Genomic DNA, 23,309 nt, shown 5'->3' on the forward strand with positions numbered 1-23,309 from the left:
TGATGTCAGTCTGTCTATAGAGAGATTATGGCTGTGATATCAGTCTGTCTGAAGAGAGATTATGGCTGTGATGTCAGTCTGTCTATAGAGAGATTATGGCTGTGATGTCAGTCTGTCTATAGAGAGATTATGCCTGTGATGTCAGTCTTTCTGAAGAGAGATTATGGCTGTGATGTCAGTCTGTCTGAAGAGAGATTATGGCTGTGATGTCAGTCTGTCTATAGAGAGATTATGGCTGTGATGTCAGTCTGTCTATAGAGAGATTATGGCTGTGATGTCAGTATGTCTTGAAGAGAGATTATGCCTGTGATGTCAGTCTGTCTATAGAGAGATTATGGCTGTGATGTCAGTCTGTCGAGAGATTATGGCTGTGATGTCAGTCTGTCTATAGAGAGATTATGGCTGTGATGTCAGTCTGTCTGAAGAGAGATTATGGCTGTGACGTCAGTCTGTCTATAGAGAGATTATGGCTGTGATGTCAGTCTGTCTTGAAGAGAGATTATGGCTGTGATGTCAGTCTGTCTATAGAGAGATTATGGCTGTGATGTCAGTCTGTCTATAGAGAGATTATGGCTGTGATGTCAGTCTGTCTATAGAGAGATTATGGCTGTGATGTCAGTCTGTCTATAGAGAGATTATGGCTGTGATGTCAGTCTGTCTGAAGAGAGATTATGGCTGTGATGTCAGTCTGTCTTATGGCTGTAATGTCAGTCTGTCTATAGAGATTATGGCTGTGATGTCAGTCTGTCTATAGAGAGATTATGGCTGTGATGCCAGTCTGTCTATAGAGAGATTATGGCTGTGATGTCAGTCTGTCTATAGAGAGATTATGGCTGTGATGTCAGTCTGTCGAGAGATTATGGCTGTGATGTCAGTCTGTCTATAGAGAGATTATGGCTGTGATGTCAGTCTGTCTATAGAGAGATTATGGCTGTGATGTCAGTCTGTCTATAGAGAGATTATGGCTGTGATGTCAGTCTGTCTATAGAGAGATTATGCCTGTGATGTCAGTCTGTCTATAGAGAGATTATGGCTGTGATGTCAGTCTGTCTATAGAGAGATTATGCCTGTGATGTCAGTCTGTCTATAGAGAGATTATGGCTGTGATGTCAGTCTGTCTGAAGAGAGATTATGGCTGTGACGTCAGTCTGTCTATAGAGAGATTATGGCTGTGATGTCAGTCTGTCTATAGAGAGATTATGGCTGTGATGTCAGTCTGTCTATAGAGAGATTATGGCTGTGATGTCAGTCTGTCTATAGAGAGATTATGGCTGTGATGTCAGTCTGTCTGAAGAGAGATTATGGCTGTGATGTCAGTCTGTCTATAGAGAGATTATGGCTGTAATGTCAGTCTGTCTATAGAGAGATTATGGCTGTGATGTCAGTCTGTCTATAGAGAGATTATGGCTGTGATGTCAGTCTGTCTTGAAGAGAGATTATGCCTGTGATGTCAGTCTGTCGAGAGATTATGGCTGTGATGTCAGTCTGTCGAGAGATTATGGCTGTGATGTCAGTCTGTCTATAGAGAGATTATGGCTGTGATGTCAGTCTGTCTTGAAGAGAGATTATGCCTGTGATGTCAGTCTGTCTATAGAGAGATTATGGCTGTGATGTCAGTCTGTCTATAGAGAGATTATGGCTGTGATGTCAGTCTGTCTATAGAGAGATTATGGCTGTGATGTCAGTCTGTCTATAGAGAGATTATGGCTGTGATGTCAGTCTGTCTGAAGAGAGATTATGGCTGTGATGTCAGTCTGTAGAGAGATTATGCCTGTGTGCCTCAAATGGCACCATGTTCCCTATATTGTGTTGACCAGGGCCCTGTTCCCTATATAGTGTTGACCAGGGCCCTGTTCCCTATATAGTGTTGACCAGGGCCCTGTTCCCTATATACTGTTGACCAGGGCCCTGTTCCCTATATAGTGTTGACCAGGGCCCTGTTCCCTATATACTGTTCACCAGGGCCCTGTTCCCTATATTGTGTTGACCAGGGATCTGTTCCCTATATAGTGTTGACCAGGGCCCTGTTCCCTATATAGTGTTGACCAGGGCCCTGTTCCCTATATACTGTTGACCAGGGATCTGTTCCCTATATAGTGTTGACCAGGGCCCTGTTCCCTATATAGTGTTGACCAGGGCCCTGTTCCCTATATAGTGTTGACCAGGGCCCTTACGGATCTAGTCCAAGGTACTGCACTTTATTTTACCTTTATCTAACTAGTCAGTTAAGAACAAATTCTTATTTCCAATGACGGCCTAGGAACAGTGGGTTTACTGCCTGTTCAGGGGCAGAACAACACTTGTACTTTGTCAGCTCAGGGATTTGAACTTGCAACCTTCCGGTTACTAGTCCAACGCTCTAACCACTAGGCTACCTGCTGGTTACTGGCCCAACACTCTAACCACTAGGCTACCCTGCCCTACAGTAGGGTGTCATTAGAACCGGTCTGTGACGTGTGTCTATCTTTGATTCACTTGGTGACTCACCTCAGACAGATTTGTACTTTGTCAGTTACTAGTCCAACGCTCTAACCACTAGGCTACCTGCTGGTTACTAGTCCAACGCTCTAACCACTAGGCTACCCTGCCGCTACCCTGCCCTACAGTAGGGTGTCATTAGAACCGGTCTGTGACGTGTGTCTATCTTTGATTCACTTGGTGACTCACCTCAGACAGATTTGTTTTGTTTCTCAGAATCTCTGATTCCACGGAAGGACACACATTTGAGAGAAGTTTCAAAATGTTTAAAAATCCTGTAATAAAATAGTCTTAATAAAGTCCTTTGTGTTTAGAATTGGCTGTGGGGGAGAGGCAGAGTGGAAATCAATGGAATAGAAACTTAGTTTTATGTTGTCACAGTCAAACAAAGAGTCAACACCATGAAATAAACCTCTGTAGAGGAAAATAAAACGTCAATGCATTACAAATGAATTCACATAAAGCTATTCCTCTCTCTCTGTAACGGCACGATCATGGTTCTTTCCAGCCCCCTCTGCCCCGGTCATCAACCCCCAGGTGTCTAACTCGGCCACGCGGACGTCTCTGCGTGTGTGCTGGAGCCTGTTCTCAGACGACTCTGTGGAATACTACGAGCTCTACTACAGACCTGTCCTGGAGGACACGCCGGCTGTAGACAGCACCAAGGGGCCTGACGGTAGCAACGAGTACAACCACCACCAGTACAACTTAGAATCAGAATGTAGAATCTGAACTTAGAATCAGAATGTAGAATCTGAACTTAAAATCAGAACATAGAATCAGAATGTAGAATCAGGACAGAGAATCTGAACTTAGAATCAGAACGTAGAATCAGAACATAGAATCAGAACGTAGAATCAGAACATAGAATCAGAATGTAGAATCAGGACAGAGAATCTGAACTTAGAATCAGGACAGAGAATCAGAACGTAGAATCAGAACGTAGAATCAGAATGTAGAATCAGAATGTAGAATCTGAACGTAGAATCAGAACGTAGAATCAGAATGTAGAATCAGGACAGAGAATCTGAACTTAGAATCAGGACAGAGAATCAGAACGTAGAATCAGAATGTAGAATTAGAATGTAGAATCAGAATGTAGAATTAGAATGTAGAATCAGAATGTAGAATCAGAACATAGAATCAGAACATAGAATCAGAATGTAGAATCAGAATGTAGAATCAGGACAGAGAATCTGAACTTAGAATCAGGACAGAGAATCAGAACGTAGAATCAGAATGTAGAATCAGAACGTAGAATCAGAACGTAGAATCTGAACTTAGAATCTGAACTTAGAATCTGAACTTAGAATCTGAACGTAGAATCAGAATGTAGAATCAGGACAGAGAATCTAAACTTAGAATCAGGACAGAGAATCAGAACGTAGAATCAGAATGTAGAATTAGAATGTAGAATTAGAATGTAGAATCAGAACGTAGAATCAGAATGTAGAATCAGGACAGAGAATCTGAACTTAGAATCAGGACAGAGAATCAGAACGTAGAATCAGAATGTAGAATTAGAATGTAGAATCAGAATGTAGAATTAGAATGTAGAATCAGAATGTAGAATCAGAACATAGAATCAGAATGTAGAATCAGAATGTAGAATCAGGACAGAGAATCTGAACTTAGAATCAGGACAGAGAATCAGAACGTAGAATCAGAATGTAGAATCAGAACGTAGAATCAGAACGTAGAATCAGAATGTAGAATCTGAACTTAGAATCTGAACTTAGAATCTGAACGTAGAATCAGAATGTAGAATCAGGACAGAGAATCTGAACTTAGAATCAGGACAGAGAATCAGAACGTAGAATCAGAATGTAGAATCAGAACGTAGAATCAGAACGTAGAATCAGAATGTAGAATCAGGACAGAGAATCAGGACAGAGAATCAGAAAGTAGAATCAGAATGTAGAATTAGAATGTAGAATCAGAACGTAGAATCAGAATGTAGAATCAGAACATAGAATCAGAATGTAGACTCAGAACATAGAATCAGAATGTAGAATCAGAACATAGAATTAGAATGTAGAATCAGAACATAGAATGTAGAATCCAAATGTAGAATCAGAATGTAGAATCAGAATGTAGAATCAGGACAGCGAATCTGACTTAGAATCAGGACATAGAATCAGAAAGTAGAATCAGAATGTAGAATTAGAATGAAGAACCAGAACATAGAATTAGAATGTAGAGTCAGAATGTAGAATCAGGACAGAGAATCAGAACGTAGAATTAGAATAGAATCAGAATGTAGAATCAGAACGTAGAATCAGAATGTAGAATCAGAACGTAGAATTAGAATGTAGAATCAGAACGTAGAATTAGAATGTAGAATCAGAACATAGAATGTAGAATCAGAATGTAGAATCAGAATGTAGAATCAGAATGTAGAATCAGAACGTAGAATCAGAATGTAGAATCAGGACAGAGAATCAGAATGTAGAATCAGCATGTAGAATCAGAATGTAGAATCAGAATGTATAATCAGAACATAGAATCAGGACATATTAAATGAATATAGATTCAGAACATAACATAGAATCAGAACATAGAATATGAATATAGATTCAGAACATAGACAGACATTCCAGTTGAATATTTCATGACATTATGGACCAACACAGAGATAATATATTGGAGGTACTATTTGGAGTGTTCAATCTCTCTCTAAGAGGATTCATTTCATCTAATTGAATCAACTATTCCCCTATGAGGGCGACTATGGTTACTTTACTTAAAACCAACAGGTATAAGGCTTTAATAAGGCGTTATAATGCATTGTTGTAAATGATTGAAGTGAGTTTCTCTCCTCCTCAGTGTCTAATGTGAAGGTAAAGGAAACCCACTGTAGTGTAGGAGAGCTGCTGCCTAACGTGCAGTATGAGTTCTGGGTCACAGCTACCAATACGACAGGCATCAGCCCTGCCAGTGAGAAGGCTGTCTACGTGACAGGTAAAACCATGGAACACCACTTTCAAACTGACTCACAGTGGCTTTCAATAGGAATGTGTCAGTGGAAGACACTCACCTCTTTTTCCCGCTCTCTCCCTACCTCTTTAATCCCCCTGTATCTCTCTCTCTCTCCCTACCTCTTTAATCCCCCTGCATCTCTCTCTCTCTCCCTACCTCTTTAATCCCCCTGCATCTCTCTCTCCCTCTCTCCCTCCCTATTTAATCCCCCTGTATCTCTCTCTCTCCCTACCTCTTTAATCCCCCTGTATCTCTCTCTCTCCCTACCTCTTTAATCCCCCTGTATCTCTCTCTCTCTCCCTACCTCAAATCCCCCTGCATCTCTCTCTCTCTCCCTACCTCTAATCCCCCTGCATCTCTCTCTCTCTCTCTCTCCCTACATCTTTAATCCCCCTGCATCTCTCTCTCTCTCCCCTACCTCTTTAATCCCCCTGTATCTCTCTCTCTCTCCCTACCTCTTTAATCCCCCTGTATCTCTCTCTCTCTCCCTACCTCTTTAATCCCCCTGTATCTCTCTCTCTCCCTACCTCAAATCCCCCTGCATCTCTCTCTCTCTCCCTACCTCTTTAATCCCCCTGCATCTCTCTCTCTCTCTCTCCCTACATCTTTAATCCCCCTGTATCTCTCTCTCTCTCTCCCTACCTCTTTAATCCCCCTGCATCTCTCTCTCCCGACCTCTTTAATCCCCCTGCATCTCTCTCTCTCCCTACCTCTTTAATCCCCCTGCATCTCTCTCTCTCCCCTACCTCTTTAATCCCCCTGCATCTCTCTCTCTCCCTACCTCTTTAATCCCCCTGCATCTCTCTCTCCCTACCTCTTTAATCCCCCTGCATCTCTCTCTCCCTCCCTCTTTAATCCCCCTGTATGTATCTCTCTCTCCTCCCTCCCTCTTTAATCCTCCCTCCTCTCTCTCTCCCTACCTCTTTAATCCCCCTGCATCTCTCTCTCTCTCCCCTCCCTCTTTAATCCCCCTGTATCTCTCTCTCTCCTCCCTCTCCCCCTCCTCTCTCTCTCCCCCTACCTCTTAATCCCCCTGTATCTCTCTCTCTCCCTACCTCTTTAATCCCCCTGCATCTCTCTCTCTCTCCCTACCTCTTTAATCCCCCTGTATCTCTCTCTCCCCTACCTCAAATCCCCCTGCATCTCTCTCTCTCCCCTACCTCTAATCCACCTGCATCTCTCTCTCTCTCCCTACATCTTTAATCCCCCTGCATCTCCCTCTCTCCCTCTCTCCCTCTTTAATCCCCCTGCATCTCTCTCTCTCTCCCCTACCTCTTTAATCCCCCTGCATCTCTCTCCCTCTCTCCCTCCCTATTTAATCCCCCTGTATCTCTCTCTCTCCCTACCTCTTTAATCCCCCTGTATCTCTCTCTCTCTCCCTACCTCTTTAATCCCCCTGTATCTCTCTCTTCCTACCTCAAATCCCCCTGCATCTCTCTCTCTCTCCCTACCTCTAATCCCCCTGCATCTCTCTCTCTCTCTCTCTCTCTCCCTACATCTTTATTCCCCCTGTATCTCTCTCTCCCCTACCTCTTTAATCCCCCTGCATCTCTCTCTCCCGACCTCTTTAATCCCCTTGTATCTCTCTCTCTCCCTACCTCTAATCCCCCTGCATCTCTCTCTCTCTCCCTACCTCTTTAATCCCCCTGCATCTCTCTCTCTCTCCCTACCTCTTTAATCCCCCTGCATCTCTCTCTCTCTCCCTAACTCTTTAATCCCCCCTGCATCTCCCTCTCTCTCCTACCTCTTTAATCCCCCTGCATCTCCCTCTCTCCCTACCTCTCTAATCCCCCTGCATCTCCCTCTCTCTCCCTCCATACCTCTTTAATCCCCCTGCATCTCTCTCTCTCTCTCCCTAACTCTTTAATCCCCCTGCATCTCCCTCTCTCTCCCTACCTCTTTAATCCCCCTGCATCTCCCTCTCTCCCTACCTCTCTAATCCCCCTGCATCTCCCTCTCTCTCCCTCCATACCTCTTGAATCCCCCTGCATCTCCCTCTCTCTCCCTACCTCTTTAATCCCCCTGCATCTCCATCTCTCTCTCTCTCCCTCCCTCTCTCCCTCCCTCCCCTCCCCTCCCCTCCCTCCCTCTTTAATCCCCCTGCATCTCTCCCTCCCTCCCTCTTTAATCCCCCTGTATCTTCCTCTCTCTCTCTCCCTCTCTTCTCCTCCCCTCCAGTCCCATCTCCACCAGTCATCAGACAGAGGGAGTGTAGCAGTTGTCCGGAAGCCGCTCTGATTCGCTGGGAGTCAGGAAACACCAACCCAGTCGACTCCTACACCGTAGAGCTGATTGAGACAGGCACTGATGGACAGAGTGGGGTCACTGAGTAAGAATTAACGCACATGCACTCTCACACCCACACACATACACTCTCACACCCCCACACACATACACACTCACACCCCCACACACATGCACTCTCACACCCCCACCCCCACACACATGCACTCTCACACCCCCACACACATACACACTCACACCCCCACACACATGCACTCACACCCCCACACACATGCACTCACACCCCCACACACATGCACTCTCACACCCCCACACACACTCACACCCCCACACACATGCACTCTCACACCTCCACACACATGCACACTCACACCCCCACCCACACTCACACCCCACACACATGCACTCTCACACCCCCACACACACTCACACCCCCACACACACTTACACCCCCACACACATGCACTCTCACACCCCCACACACATACACACGCACACCCCCACACACACTTACACCCCCACACACATGCACTCTCACACCCTCACACACCCCCACACATATGCACTCTCACACCCCCACACACACTCACACCCCCACACACATGCACTCTCACACCCCCATACGCCTGCAAGCACACACATACACACTCACACATAAACACACACACAGAAGTTTCAATATAAAATGCAAATTTGAATTCACTTCCTATATTGACGAAACTGAAAAAAAGTTGACATCAATTCTACTCCCCATTGGCTCTCTCTGCAGGTCTTTAATGTGATTGGTTCTCCCTGCAGGTCTGTAATGTGATTGGTTCTCCCTGCAGGTCTGTAATGTGATTGGTTCTTCCTGCAGGTCCATTGTGGCTGTTCCTACCTGTGAGAGTCTGTAATGTGATTGGTTCTCCCTGCAGGTCCGTAATGTGATTGGTTCTCCCTGCAGGTCCGTAATGTGATTGGTTCTCCCTGCAGGTCCGTAATGTGATTGGTTCTCCCTGCAGGTCCGTAATGTGATTGGTTCTCCCTGCAGGTCCGTAATGTGATTGGTTCTCCCTGCAGGTCCGTAATGTGATTGGTTCTCCCTGCAGGTCTGTAATGTGATTGGTTCTCCCTGCAGGTCTGTAATGTGATTGGTTCTCCCTGCAGGTCTGTAATGTGATTGGTTCTCCCTGCAGGTCCATCGTGGCTGTTCCTACCTGTGAGAGTCTGTAATGTGATTGGTTCTCCCTGCAGGTCTGTAATGTGATTGGTTCTTCCTGCAGGTCCATTGTGGCTGTTCCTACCTGTGAGAGTCTGTAATGTGATTGGTTCTCCCTGCAGGTCCGTAATGTGATTGGTTCTCCCTGCAGGTCCGTAATGTGATTGGTTCTCCCTGCAGGTCCGTAATGTGATTGGTTGGTTCTCCCTGCAGGTCCGTAATGTGATTGGTTCTCCCTGCAGGTCCGTAATGTGATTGGTTCTCCCTGCAGGTCTGTAATGTGATTGGTTCTCCCTGCAGGTCTGTAATGTGATTGGTTCTCCCTGCAGGTCTGTAATGTGATTGGTTCTCCCTGCAGGTCTGTAATGTGATTGGTTCTCCTGCAGGTCCATCGTGGCTGTTCCTACCTGTGAGAGTCTGTAATGTGATTGGTTCTCCCTGCAGGTCTGTAATGTGATTGGTTCTCCCTGCAGGTCTGTAATGTGATTGGTTCTCCCTGCAGGTCTGTAATGTGATTGGTTCTCCCTGCAGGTCTGTAATGTGATTGGTTCTCCCTGCAGGTCCATCGTGGCTGTTCCTACCTGTGAGAGTCTGTAATGTGATTGGTTCTCCCTGCAGGTCCGTAATGTGATTGGTTCTCCCTGCAGGTCTGTAATGTGATTGGTTCTCCCTGCAGGTCTGTAATGTGATTGGTTCTCCCTGCAGGTCTGTAATGTGATTGGTTCTCCCTGCAGGTCTGTAATGTGATTGGTTCTCCCTGCAGGTCTGTAATGTGATTGGTTCTCCCTGCAGGTCCATCGTGGCTGTTCCTACCTGTGAGAGTCTGTAATGTGATTGGTTCTCCCTGCAGGTCTGTAATGTGATTGGTTCTCCTGCAGGTCTGTAATGTGATTGGTTCTCCCTGCAGGTCCGTAATGTGATTGGTTCTCCTGCAGGTCTGTAATGTGATTGGTTCTCCCTGCAGGTCTGTAATGTGATTGGTTCTCCCTGCAGGTCCGTAATGTGATTGGTTCTCCCTGCAGGTCCATCGTGGCTGTTCCTACCTGTGAGAGTCTGTAATGTGATTGGTTCTCCCTGCAGGTCCATCGTGGCTGTTCCTACCTGTGAGAGTCTGTAATGTGATTGGTTCTCCCTGCAGGTCCATCGTGGCTGTTCTTACCTGTGAGAGTCTGTAATGTGATTGGTTCTCCCTGCAGGTCCGTAATGTGATTGGTTCTCCCTGCAGGTCTGTAATGTGATTGGTTCTCCCTGCAGGTCTGTAATGTGATTGGTTCTCCCTGCAGGTCCATCGTGGCTGTTCCTACCTGTGAGAGTCTGTAATGTGATTGGTTCTCCCTGCAGGTCCGTAATGTGATTGGTTCTCCCTGCAGGTCCATCGTGGCTGTTCCTACCTGTGAGAGTCTGTAATGTGATTGGTTCTCCCTGCAGGTCTGTAATGTGATTGGTTCTCCCTGCAGGTCCATCGTGGCTGTTCCTACCTGTGAGAGTCTGTAATGTGATTGGTTCTCCCTGCAGGTCCATCGTGGCTGTTCCTACCTGTGAGAGTCTGTAATGTGATTGGTTCTCCCTGCAGGTCTGTAATGTGATTGGTTCTCCCTGCAGGTCCATCGTGGCTGTTCCTACCTGTGAGAGTCTGTAATGTGATTGGTTCTCCCTGCAGGTCTGTAATGTGATTGGTTCTCCCTGCAGGTCCATCGTGGCTGTTCCTACCTGTGAGAGTCTGTAATGTGATTGGTTCTCCCTGCAGGTCCGTAATGTGATTGGTTCTCCCTGCAGGTCCATCGTGGCTGTTCCTACCTGTGAGAGTCTGTAATGTGATTGGTTCTCCCTGCAGGTCTGTAATGTGATTGGTTCTCCCTGCAGGTCCATCGTGGCTGTTCCTACCTGTGAGAGTCTGTAATGTGATTGGTTCTCCCTGCAGGTCCATCGTGGCTGTTCCTACCTGTGAGAGTCTGTAATGTGATTGGTTCTCCCTGCAGGTCTGTAATGTGATTGGTTCTCCCTGCAGGTCCATCGTGGCTGTTCCTACCTGTGAGAGTCTGTAATGTGATTGGTTCTCCCTGCAGGTCCATCGTGGCTGTTCCTACCTGTGAGAGTCTGTAATGTGATTGGTTCTCCCTGCAGGTCTGTAATGTGATTGGTTCTCCCTGCAGGTCTGTAATGTGATTGGTTCTCCCTGCAGGTCTGTAATGTGATTGGTTCTCCCTGCAGGTCCATCGTGGCTGTTCCTACCTGTGAGAGTCTGTAATGTGATTGGTTCTCCCTGCAGGTCTGTAATGTGATTGGTTCTCCCTGCAGGTCTGTAATGTGATTGGTTCTCCCTGCAGGTCCATCGTGGCTGTTCCTACCTGTGAGAGTCTGTAATGTGATTGGTTCTCCCTGCAGGTCTGTAATGTGATTGGTTCTCCCTGCAGGTCTGTAATGTGATTGGTTCTCCCTGCAGGTCCATCGTGGCTGTTCCTACCTGTGAGAGTCTGTAATGTGATTGGTTCTCCCTGCACGTCTGTAATGTGATTGGTTCTCCCTGCAGGTCCATCGTGGCTGTTCCTACCTGTGAGAGTCTGTAATGTGATTGGTTCTCCCTGCAGGTCTGTAATGTGATTGGTTCTCCCTGCAGGTCCATCGTGGCTGTTCCTACCTGTGAGAGTCTGTAATGTGATTGGTTCTCCCTGCAGGTCCATCGTGGCTGTTCCTACCTGTGAGAGTCTGTAATGTGATTGGTTCTCCCTGCAGGTCCATCGTGGCTGTTCCTACCTGTGAGAGTCTGTAATGTGATTGGTTCTCCCTGCAGGTCCATCGTGGCTGTTCCTACCTGTGAGAGTCTGTAATGTGATTGGTTCTCCCTGCAGGTCCATCGTGGCTGTTCCTACCTGTGAGAGTCTGTAATGTGATTGGTTCTCCCTGCAGGTCTGTAATGTGATTGGTTCTCCCTGCAGGTCCATCGTGGCTGTTCCTACCTGTGAGAGTCTGATCCAGCTGGAGTCAGGAAGACAGTACCTCATCTACGTCAGAGCTGTCAACATCGGAGGACCCAGTGACAGGAGCCAGGCTTTTACTGTCTCTACTACAGGTGAGAGGAGAGACCCCCATGTCCTGATATTGTAGTATGTTTAGTTCAGTGTTTTACCGTCTCTACTACAGGTGAGGGGAGAGACCCCCATGTCCTGATATTGTAGTGTGTTTAGTTCAGTGTTTTACCGTCTCTACTACAGGTGAGGGGAGAGACCCCCATGTCCTGATACTGTAGTGTGTTTAGTTCAGTGTTTTACCGTCTCTACTACAGGTGAGAGGAGAGACCATGTCCTGATATTGTAGTATGTTTAGTTCAGTGTTTTACCGTCTCTACTACAGGTGAGAGGAGAGACCATGTGCTGATATTGTAGTATGTTTAGTTCAGTGTTTTACCGTCTCTACTACAGGTGAGAGGAGAGACCATGTGCTGATATTGTAGTATGTTTAGTTCAGTGTTTTACCGTCTCTACTACAGGTGAGAGGAGAGACCATGTGCTGATATTGTAGTATGTTTAGTTCAGTGTTTTACCATCTCTATAAACAGGTGAGAGGAGAGACCATGTCCTGATACTGTAGTGTGTTTAGTTCAGTGTTTTATAGTTGTCAAGGCCAGACAGTGAGGTTGTTACTGTGTGTTTTATAGTTGTCAAGGCCAGACAGTGAGGTTGTTACTGTGTGTTTTATAGTTGTCAAGGCCAGACAGTGAGGTTGTTACTGTGTGTTTTATAGTTGTCAAGGCCAGACAGTGAGGTTGTTACTGTGTGTTTTATAGTTGTCAAGGCCAGACAGTGAGGTTGTTACTGTGTGTTTTATAGTTGTCAAGGCCAGACAGTGAGGTTGTTGTTACTGTGTGTGTTTTATAGTTGTCAAGGCCAGACAGTGAGGTTGTTACTGTGTGTTTTATAGTTGTCAAGGCCAGACAGTGAGGTTGTTAGTGTGTGTGTTTTATAGTTGTCAAGGCCAGACAGTGAGGTTGTTAGTGTGTGTTTTATAGTGGTCAAGGCCAGACAGTGAGGTTGTTACTGTGTGTTTTATAGTTGTCAAGGCCAGACAGTGAGGTTGTTAGTGTGTGTGTTTTATAGTTGTCAAGGCCAGACAGTGAGGTTGTTAATGTGTGTTTTATAGTGGTCAAGGCCAGACAGTGAGATTGTTACTGTGTGTTTTATAGTTGTCAAGGCCAGACAGTGAGGTTGTTACTGTGTGTTTTATAGTTGTCAAGACCAGACAGTGAGATTGTTGTTACTGTGTGTTTTATAGTTGTCAAGGCCAGACAGTGAGGTTGTTGTTACTGTGTGTGTTTTATAGTTGTCAATGCCAGACAGTGAGGTTGTTACTGTGTGTTTTATAGTTGTCAAGGCCAGACAGTGAGGTTGTTACTGTGTGTTTTATAGTTGTCAAGGCCAGACAGTGAGGTTGTTACTGTGTGTTTTATAGTTGTCAAGGCCAGACAGTGAGGTTGTTAGTGTGTGTGTTTTATAGTTGTCAAGGCCAGACAGTGAGGTTGTTGTTACTGTGTGTTTTATAGTGGTCAAGGCCAGACAGTGAGGTTGTTACTGTGTGTTTTATAGTGGTCAAGGCCAGACAGTGAGGTTGTTACTGTGTGTTTTATAGTTGTCAAGGCCAGACAGTGAGATTGTTACTGTGTGTTTTATAGTTGTCAAGGCCAGACAGTGAGGTTGTTACTGTGTGTTTTATAGTTGTCAAGACCAGACAGTGAGATTGTTGTTACTGTGTGTTTTATAGTTGTCAAGGCCAGACAGTGAGATTGTTGTTACTGTGTGTTTTATAGTTGTCAAGGCCAGACAGTGAGGTTGTTGTTACTGTGTGTGTTTTATAGTTGTCAAGGCCAGACAGTGAGGTTGTTACTGTGTGTTTTATAGTTGTCAAGGCCAGACAGTGAGATTGTTACTGTGTGTTTTATAGTTGTCAAGGCCAGACAGTGAGGTTGTTACTGTGTGTTTTATAGTTGTCAAGACCAGACAGTGAGATTGTTGTTACTGTGTGTTTTATAGTTGTCAAGGCCAGACAGTGAGGTTGTTGTTACTGTGTGTGTTTTATAGTTGTCAATGCCAGACAGTGAGGTTGTTACTGTGTGTTTTATAGTTGTCAAGGCCAGACAGTGAGGTTGTTAGTGTGTGTTTTATAGTGGTCAAGGCCAGACAGTGAGGTTGTTACTGTGTGTTTTATAGTTGTCAAGGCCAGACAGTGAGGTTGTTACTGTGTGTTTTATAGTGGTCAAGGCCAGACAGTGAGGTTGTTACTGTGTGTTTTATAGTTGTCAAGGCCAGACAGTGAGGTTGTTACTGTGTGTTTTATAGTTGTCAAAGGCCAGACAGTGAGGTTGTTACTGTGTGTTTTATAGTTGTCAAGGCCAGACAGTGAGGTTGTTACTGTGTGTTTTATAGTTGTCAAGGCCAGACAGTGAGGTTGTTGTTACTGTGTGTTTTATAGTTGTCAAGGCCAGACAGTGAGGTTGTTATAGTTGTCTGAGGTTGTTACTGTTTTTTATAGTTGTCAAGGCCAGACAGTGAGGTTGTTAGTGTGTGTGTTTTATAGTTGTCAAGGCCAGACAGTGAGGTTGTTAGTGTGTGTGTTTTATAGTTGTCAAGACCAGACAGTGAGGTTGTTAGTGTGTGTGTTTTATAGTTGTCAAGGCCAGACAGTGAGGTTGTTACTGTGTGTTTTATAGTTGTCAAGGCCAGACTGTGAGGTTGTTACTGTGTGTTTTATAGTTGTCAAGGCCAGACAGTGAGGTTGTTAGTGTGTGTGTTTTATAGTTGTCAAGGCCAGACAGTGAGGTTGTTAGTGTGTGTGTTTTATAGTTGTCATGGCCAGACAGTGAGGTTGTTGTTACTGTGTGTTTTATAGTGGTCAAGGCCAGACAGTGAGGTTGTTACTGTGTGTTTTATAGTTGTCAAGGCCAGACAGTGAGGTTGTTACTGTGTGTTTTATAGTTGTCAAGGCCAGACAGTGAGGTTGTTAGTGTGTGTGTTTTATAGTTGTCAAGGCCAGACAGTGAGGTTGTTGTTACTGTGTGTTTTATAGTGGTCAAGGCCAGACAGTGAGGTTGTTACTGTGTGTTTTATAGTTGTCAAGGCCAGACAGTGAGGTTGTTACTGTGTGTTTTATAGTTGTCAAGGCCAGACAGTGAGATTGTTACTGTGTGTTTTATAGTTGTCAAGGCCAGACAGTGAGGTTGTTACTGTGTGTTTTATAGTTGTCAAGACCAGACAGTGAGATTGTTGTTACTGTGTGTTTTATAGTTGTCAAGGCCAGACAGTGAGGTTGTTGTTACTGTGTGTGTTTTATAGTTGTCAAGGCCAGACAGTGAGGTTGTTACTGTGTGTTTTATAGTTGTCAAGGCCAGACAGTGAGATTGTTACTGTGTGTTTTATAGTTGTCAAGGCCAGACAGTGAGGTTGTTACTGTGTGTTTTATAGTTGTCAAGACCAGACAGTGAGATTGTTGTTACTGTGTGTTTTATAGTTGTCAAGGCCAGACAGTGAGGTTGTTGTTACTGTGTGTGTTTTATAGTTGTCAATGCCAGACAGTGAGGTTGTTACTGTGTGTTTTATAGTTGTCAAGGCCAGACAGTGAGGTTGTTAGTGTGTGTTTTATAGTGGTCAAGGCCAGACAGTGAGGTTGTTACTGTGTGTTTTATAGTTGTCAAGGCCAGACAGTGAGGTTGTTACTGTGTGTTTTATAGTGGTCAAGGCCAGACAGTGAGGTTGTTACTGTGTGTTTTATAGTGGTCAAGGCCAGACAGTGAGGTTGTTACTGTGTGTTTTATAGTTGTCAAGGCCAGACAGTGAGGTTGTTACTGTGTGTTTTATAGTTGTCAAGGCCAGACAGTGAGGTTGTTACTGTGTGTTTTATAGTTGTCAAGGCCAGACAGTGAGGTTGTTACTGTGTGTTTTATAGTTGTCAAAGCCAGACAGTGAGGTTGTTAGTGTGTGTGTTTTATAGTTGTCAAGGCCAGACAGTGAGGTTGTTAGTGTGTGTGTTTTATAGTTGTCAAGGCCAGACAGTGAGGTTGTTACTGTGTGTTTTATAGTTGTCAAGGCCAGACAGTGAGGTTGTTACTGTGTGTTTTATAGTTGTCAAGGCCAGACAGTGAGGTTGTTAGTGTGTGTGTTTTATAGTTGTCAAGGCCAGACAGTGAGGTTGTTAGTGTGTGTGTTTTATAGTTGTCATGGCCAGACAGTGAGGTTGTTGTTACTGTGTGTTTTATAGTTGTCAAGGCCAGACAGTGAGGTTGTTACTGTGTGTTTTATAGTTGTCAAGGCCAGACAGTGAGGTTGTTACTGTGTGTTTTATAGTTGTCAAGGCCAGACAGTGAGGTTGTTAGTGTGTGTGTTTTATAGTTGTCAAGGCCAGACAGTGAGATTGTTGTTACTGTGTTTTATAGTTGTCAAGGCCAGACAGTGAGGTTGTTACTGTGTGTTTTATAGTTGTCAAGGCCAGACAGTGAGGTTGTTAGTGTGTGTGTTTTATAGTTGTCAAGGCCAGACAGTGAGGTTGTTAGTGTGTGTGTTTTATAGTTGTCAAGGCCAGACAGTGAGGTTGTTAGTGTGTGTGTTTTATAGTTGTCAAGGCCAGACAGTGAGGTTGTTAGTGTGTGTGTTTTATAGTTGTCAAGGCCAGACAGTGAGGTTGTTGTTACTGTGTGTTTTATAGTCGTCAAGGCCAGACAGTGAGGTTGTTACTGTGTGTTTTATAGTTGTCAAGGCCAGACAGTGAGGTTGTTACTGTGTGTTTTATAGTTGTCAAGGCCAGACAGTGAGGTTGTTGTTACTGTGTGTTTTATAGTTGTCAAGGCCAGACAGTGAGGTTGTTACTGTGTGTGTAGGAACCATCTTCCACCTGCTGCAGGACACAGCCCATCCCTGCCTGTCCATCTCTGAGGACGGCTTCTCCATGTTCTACGGAGATGAGGAGCTCCCGCTCTCTGCCATGACCTTCGACGACAACACCTTCGCCAGGTAGACAAACCAACCAGGTTGACACCTTTGCCAGGTAGACAAGCCAACCAGGTTGACACCTTTGCCAGGTAGAAAAGCCAACCAGGTTGACACCTTTGCCAGGTAGACAAGCCAACCAGGTTGACACCTTTGCCAGGTAGACAAGCCAACCAGGTTGACACCTTTGCCAGGTAGACAAACCAACCAGGTTGACACCTTTGCCAGGTAGACAAACCAACCAGGTTGACAAACCAACCAGGTTGACACCTTTGCCAGGTAGACAAACACCTTTGCCAACAAACCAGGGTTGACACCTTTGCCAGGTAGACAAACCAACCAGGTTGACACCTTTGCCAGGTAGACAAACCAACCCAGGTTGACACCTTTGCCAGGTAGACAAACCAACCAGGTTGACACCTTTGCCAGGTAGACAAACCAACCAGGTTGACACCTTTGCCAGGTAGACAAACCAAGGTTGACACCTTTGCCAGGTAGACAAACCAACCAGGTTGACACCTTTGCCAGGTAGACAAACCAACCAGGTTGACACCTTTGCCAGGTAGACAAACCAACCAGGTTGACACCTTTGCCAGGTAGACAAACCAACCAGGTTGACACCTTTGCCAGGTAGACAAACCAACCAGGTTGACACCTTTGCCAGGTAGACAAACCAACCAGGTTGACACCTTTGCCAGGTAGACAAACCAACCAGGTTGACACCTTTGCCAGGTAGACAAACCAACCAGGTTGACACCTTTGCCAGGTAGACAAACCAACCAGGTTGACACCTTTGCCAGGTAGACAAACCAACCAGGTTGACACCTTTGCCAGGTAGACAAACCAACCAGGTTGACACCTTTGCCAGGTAGACAAACCAACCAGGTTGACACCTTTGCCAGGTAGACAAACCAACCAGGTTGACACCTTTGCCAGGTAGACAAACCAACCAGGTTGACACCTTTGCCAGGTAGACAAACCAACCAGGTTGACACCTTTGCCAGGTAGACAAACCAACCAGGTTGACACCTTTGCCAGGTAGACAAACCAACCAGGTTGACACCTTTGCCAGGTAGACAAACCAACCAGGTTGACACCTTTGCCAGGTAGACAAACCAACCAGGTTGACACCTTTGCCAGGTAGACAAACCAACCAGGTTGACACCTTTGCCAGGTAGACAAACCAACCAGGTTGACACCTTTGCCAGGTAGACAAACCAACCAGGTTGACACCTTTGCCAGGTAGACAAACCAACCAGGTTGACACCTTTGCCAGGTAGACAAACCAACCAGGTTGACACCTTTGCCAGGTAGACAAACCAACCAGGTTGACACCTTTGCCAGGTAGACAAACCAACCAGGTTGACACCTTTGCCAGGTAGACAAACCAACCAGGTTGACACCTTTGCCAGGTAGACAAACCAACCAGGTTGACACCTTTGCCAGGTAGACAAACCAACCAGGTTGACACCTTTGCCAGGTAGACAAACCAACCAGGTTGACACCTTTGCCAGGTAGACAAACCAACCAGGTTGACACCTTTGCCAGGTAGACAAACCAACCAGGTTGACACCTTTGCCAGGTAGACAAACCAACCAGGTTGACACCTTTGCCAGGTAGACAAACCAACCAGGTTGACACCTTTGCCAGGTAGACAAACCAACCAGGTTGACACCTTTGCCAGGTAGACAAACCAACCAGGTTGACACCTTTGCCAGGTAGACAAACCAACCAGGTTGACACCTTTGCCAGGTAGACAAACCAACCAGGTTGACACCTTTGCCAGGTAGACAAACCAACCAGGTTGACACCTTTGCCAGGTAGACAAAACCAACCAGGTTGACACCTTTGCCAGGTTGACACCTTTGACAAAACCAACCAGGTTGACACCTTTGCCAGGTAGACAAACCAACCAGGTTGACACAGGTAGACAAAACCAACCAGGTGACACCTTTGCCAGGTAGACAAAACCAACCAGGTTGACACCTTTGCCAGGTAGACAAACCAACCAGGTTGACACCTTTGCCAGGTAGACAAACCAACCAGGTTGACACCTTTGCCAGGTAGACAAAACCAACCAGGTTGACACCTTTGCCAGGTAGACAAACCAACCAGGTTGACACCTTTGCCAGGTAGACAAACCAACCAGGTTGACACCTTTGCCAGGTAGACAAACCAACCAGGTTGACACCTTTGCCGGGTAGGTTTGCCAGGTAGACAAACCAACCAGGTTGACACCTTTGCCAGGTAGACAAACCAACCAGGTTGACACCTTTGCCAGGTAGACAAACCAACCAGGTTGACACCTTTGCCAGGTAGACAAACCAACCAGGTTGACACCTTTGCCAGGTAGACAAACCAACCAGGTTGACACCTTTGCCAGGTAGACAAACCAACCAGGTTGACACCTTTGCCAGGTAGACAAACCAACCAGGTTGACACCTTTGCCAGGTAGACAAACCAACCAGGTTGACACCTTTGCCAGGTAGACAAACCAACCAGGTTGACACCTTTGCCAGGTAGACAAACCAACCAGGTTGACACCTTTGCCAGGTAGACAAACCAACCAGGTTGACACCTTTGCCAGGTAGACAAACCAACCAGGTTGACACCTTTGCCAGGTAGACAAACCAACCAGGTTGACACCTTTGCCAGGTAGACAAACCAACCAGGTTGACACCTTTGCCAGGTAGACAAACCAACCAGGTTGACACCTTTGCCAGGTAGACAAACCAACCAGGTTGACACCTTTGCCAGGTAGACAAACCAACCCAACCAGGTTGACACCTTTGCCAGGTAGACAAACCAACCAGGTTGACACCTTTGCCAGGTAGACAAACCAACCAGGTTGACACCTTTGCCAGGTAGACAAACCAACCAGGTTGACACCTTTGCCAGGTAGACAAACCAACCAGGTTGACACCTTTGCCAGGTAGACAAACCAACCAGGTTGACACCTTTGCCAGGTAGACAAACCAACCAGGTTGACACCTTTGCCAGGTAGACAAACCAACCAGGTTGACACCTTTGCCAGGTAGACAAACCAACCAGGTTGACACCTTTGCCAGGTAGACAAACCAACCAGGTTGACACCTTTGCCAGGTAGACAAACCAACCAGGTTGACACCTTTGCCAGGTAGACAAACCAACCAGGTTGACACCTTTGCCAGGTAGACAAACCAACCAGGTACACCTTTGCCAGGTAGACAAACCAACCAGGTTGACACCTTTGCCAGGTAGACAAACCAACCAGGTTGACACCTTTGCCAGGTAGACAAACCAACCAGGTTGACACCTTTGCCAGGTAGACAAACCAACCAGGTTGACACCTTTGCCAGGTAGACAAACCAACCAGGTTGACACCTTTGCCAGGTAGACAAACCAACCAGGTTGACACCTTTGCCAGGTAGACAAACCAACCAGGTTGACACCTTTGCCAGGTAGACAAACCAACCAGGTTGACACCTTTGCCAGGTAGACAAACCAACCAGGTTGACACCTTTGCCAGGTAGACAAACCAACCAGGTTGACACCTTTGCCAGGTAGACAAACCAACCAGGTTGACACCTTTGCCAGGTAGACAAACCAACCAGGTTGACACCTTTGCCAGGTAGACAAACCAACCAGGTTGACACCTTTGCCAGGTAGACAAACCAACCAGGTTGACACCTTTGCCAGGTAGACAAACCAACCAGGTTGACACCTTTGCCAGGTAGACAAACCAACCAGGTTGACACCTTTGCCAGGTAGACAAACCAACCAGGTTGACACCTTTGCCAGGTAGACAAACCAACCAGGTTGACACCTTTGCCAGGTAGACAAACCAACCAGGTTGACACCTTTGCCAGGTAGACAAACCAACCAGGCCAGGTGACACCTTTGCCAGGTAGACAAACCAACCAGGTTGACACCTTTGCCAGGTAGACAAACCAACCAGGTTGACACACCAACCAGGTTGACACCTTTGCCAGGTAGACAAACCAACCAGGTTGACACCTTTGCCAGGTAGACAAACCAACCAGGTTGACACCTTTGCCAGGTAGACAAACCAACCAGGTTGACACCTTTGCCAGGTAGACAAACCAACCAGGTTGACACCTTTGCCAGGTAGACAAACCAACCAGGTTGACACCTTTGCCAGGTAGACAAACCAACCAGGTTGACACCTTTGCCAGGTAGACAAACCAACCAGGTTGACACCTTTGCCAGGTAGACAAACCAACCAGGTTGACACCTTTGCCAGGTAGACAAACCAACCAGGTTGACACCTTTGCCAGGTAGACAAACCAACCAGGTTGACACCTTTGCCAGGTAGACAAACCAACCAGGTTGACACCTTTGCCAGGTAGACAAACCAACCAGGTTGACACCTTTGCCAGGTAGACAAACCAACCAGGTTGACACCTTTGCCAGGTAGACAAACCAACCAGGTTGACACCTTTGCCAGGTAGACAAACCAACCAGGCTTGACACCTTTGCCAGGTAGACAAACCAACCAGGTTGACACCTTTGCCAGGTAGACAAACCAACCAGGTTGACACCTTTGCCAGGTAGACAAACCAACCAGGTTGACACCTTTGCCAGGTAGACAAACCAACCAGGTTGACACCTTTGCCAGGTAGACAAACCAACCAGGTTGACACCTTTGCCAGGTAGACAAACCAACCAGGTTGACACCTTTGCCAGGTAGACAAACCAACCAGGTTGACACCTTTGCCAGGTAGACAAACCAACCAGGTTGACACCTTTGCCAGGTAGACAAACCAACCAGGTTGACACCTTTGCCAGGTAGACAAACCAACCAGGTTGACACCTTTGCCAGGTAGACAAACCAACCAGGTTGACACCTTTGCCAGGTAGACAAACCAACCAGGTTGACACCTTTGCCAGGTAGACAAACCAACCAGGTTGACACCTTTGCCAGGTAGACAAACCAACCAGGTTGACACCTTTGCCAGGTAGACAAACCAACCAGGACACCTTGACAAACCTTTTTGCCAGGTAGACAAACCAACCAGGTTGACACCTTTGCCAGGTAGACAAACCAACCAGGTTGACACCTTTGCCAGGTAGACAAACCAACCAGGTTGACACCTTTGCCAGGTAGACAAACCAACCAGGTTGACACCTTTGACAAACCAACCAGGCTGACACCTTGCCAGGTAGACAAAACCAACCAGGTTGACACCTTTGCCAGGTAGACAAACCAACCAGGTTGACACCTTTGCCAGGTAGACAAACCAACCAGGTTGACACCTTTGACAAACCAACCAGGTTGACACCTTTGCCAGGTAGACAAACCAACCAGGTTGACACCTTTGCCAGGTAGACAAACCAACCAGGTTGACACCTTTGCCAGGTAGACAAACCAACCAGGTTGACACCTTTGCCAGGTAGACAAACCAACCAGGTTGACACCTTTGCCAGGTAGACAAACCAACCAGGTTGACACCTTTGCCAGGTAGACAAACCAACCAGGTTGACACCTTTGCCAGGTAGACAAACCAACCAGGTTGACACCTTTGCCAGGTAGACAAACCAACCAGGTTGACACCTTTGCCAGGTAGACAAACCAACCAGGTTGACACCTTTGCCAGGTAGACAAACCAACCAGGTTGACACCTTTGCCAGGTAGACAAAACCAACCAGGTTGACACCTTTGCCAGGTAGACAAAACCAACCAGGTTGACACCTTTGCCAGGTAGACAAACCAACCAGGTTGACACCTTTGCCAGGTAGACAAACCAACCAGGTTGACACCTTTGCCAGGTAGACAAACCAACCAGGTTGACACCTTTGCCAGGTAGACAAACCAACCAGGTTGACACCTTTGCCAGGTAGACAAACCAACCAGGTTGACACCTTTGCCAGGTAGACAAACCAACCAGGTTGACACCTTTGCCAGGTTGAGACAAACCAACCAGGTTGACACCTTTGCCAGGTAGACAAACCAACCAGGTTGACACCTTTGCCAGGTAGACAAACCAACCAGGTTGACACCTTTGCCAGGTAGACAAACCAACCAGGTTGACACCTTTGCCAGGTAGACAAACCAACCAGGTTGACACCTTTGCCAAAACCAACCAGGTAGACAAACCAACCAGGTTGACACCTTTGCCAGGTAGACAAACCAACCAGGTTGACACCTTTGCCAGGTAGACAAACCAACCAGGTTGACACCTTTGCCAGGTAGACAAACCAACCAGGTTGACACCTTTGCCAGGTAGACAAACCAACCAGGTTGACACCTTTGCCAGGTAGACAAACCAACCAGGTTGACACCTTTGCCAGGTAGACAAACCAACCAGGTTGACACCTTTGCCAGGTAGACAAACCAACCAGGTTGACACCTTTGCCAGGTAGACAAACCAACCAGGTTGACACCTTTGCCAGGTAGACAAACCAACCAGGTTGACACCTTTGCCAGGTAGACAAACCAA

The 23,309-nt window shown here is 46.5% G+C and overlaps 1 protein-coding gene across 1 annotated transcript in view; it reads left to right on the forward strand.

Moving 5' to 3' along the window:
• Positions 1-23,309, forward strand: part of LOC135552433 (fibronectin type III and SPRY domain-containing protein 2-like) — a 70,513-nt gene that overhangs the window by 36,434 nt on the left and 10,770 nt on the right. The window contains exons 6-10 of the mRNA XM_064984042.1: positions 2,987-3,154; positions 5,305-5,439; positions 7,636-7,786; positions 11,836-11,969; positions 16,761-16,893. Coding sequence (XP_064840114.1) covers positions 2,987-3,154; positions 5,305-5,439; positions 7,636-7,786; positions 11,836-11,969; positions 16,761-16,893 — 721 coding nt within the window. The remainder of the gene's footprint in view (positions 1-2,986; positions 3,155-5,304; positions 5,440-7,635; positions 7,787-11,835; positions 11,970-16,760; positions 16,894-23,309) is intronic.

This window comes from Oncorhynchus masou, chromosome 2, assembly GCF_036934945.1.
Source record: "Oncorhynchus masou masou isolate Uvic2021 chromosome 2, UVic_Omas_1.1, whole genome shotgun sequence".
NCBI lineage: Eukaryota > Metazoa > Chordata > Actinopteri > Salmoniformes > Salmonidae > Oncorhynchus > Oncorhynchus masou.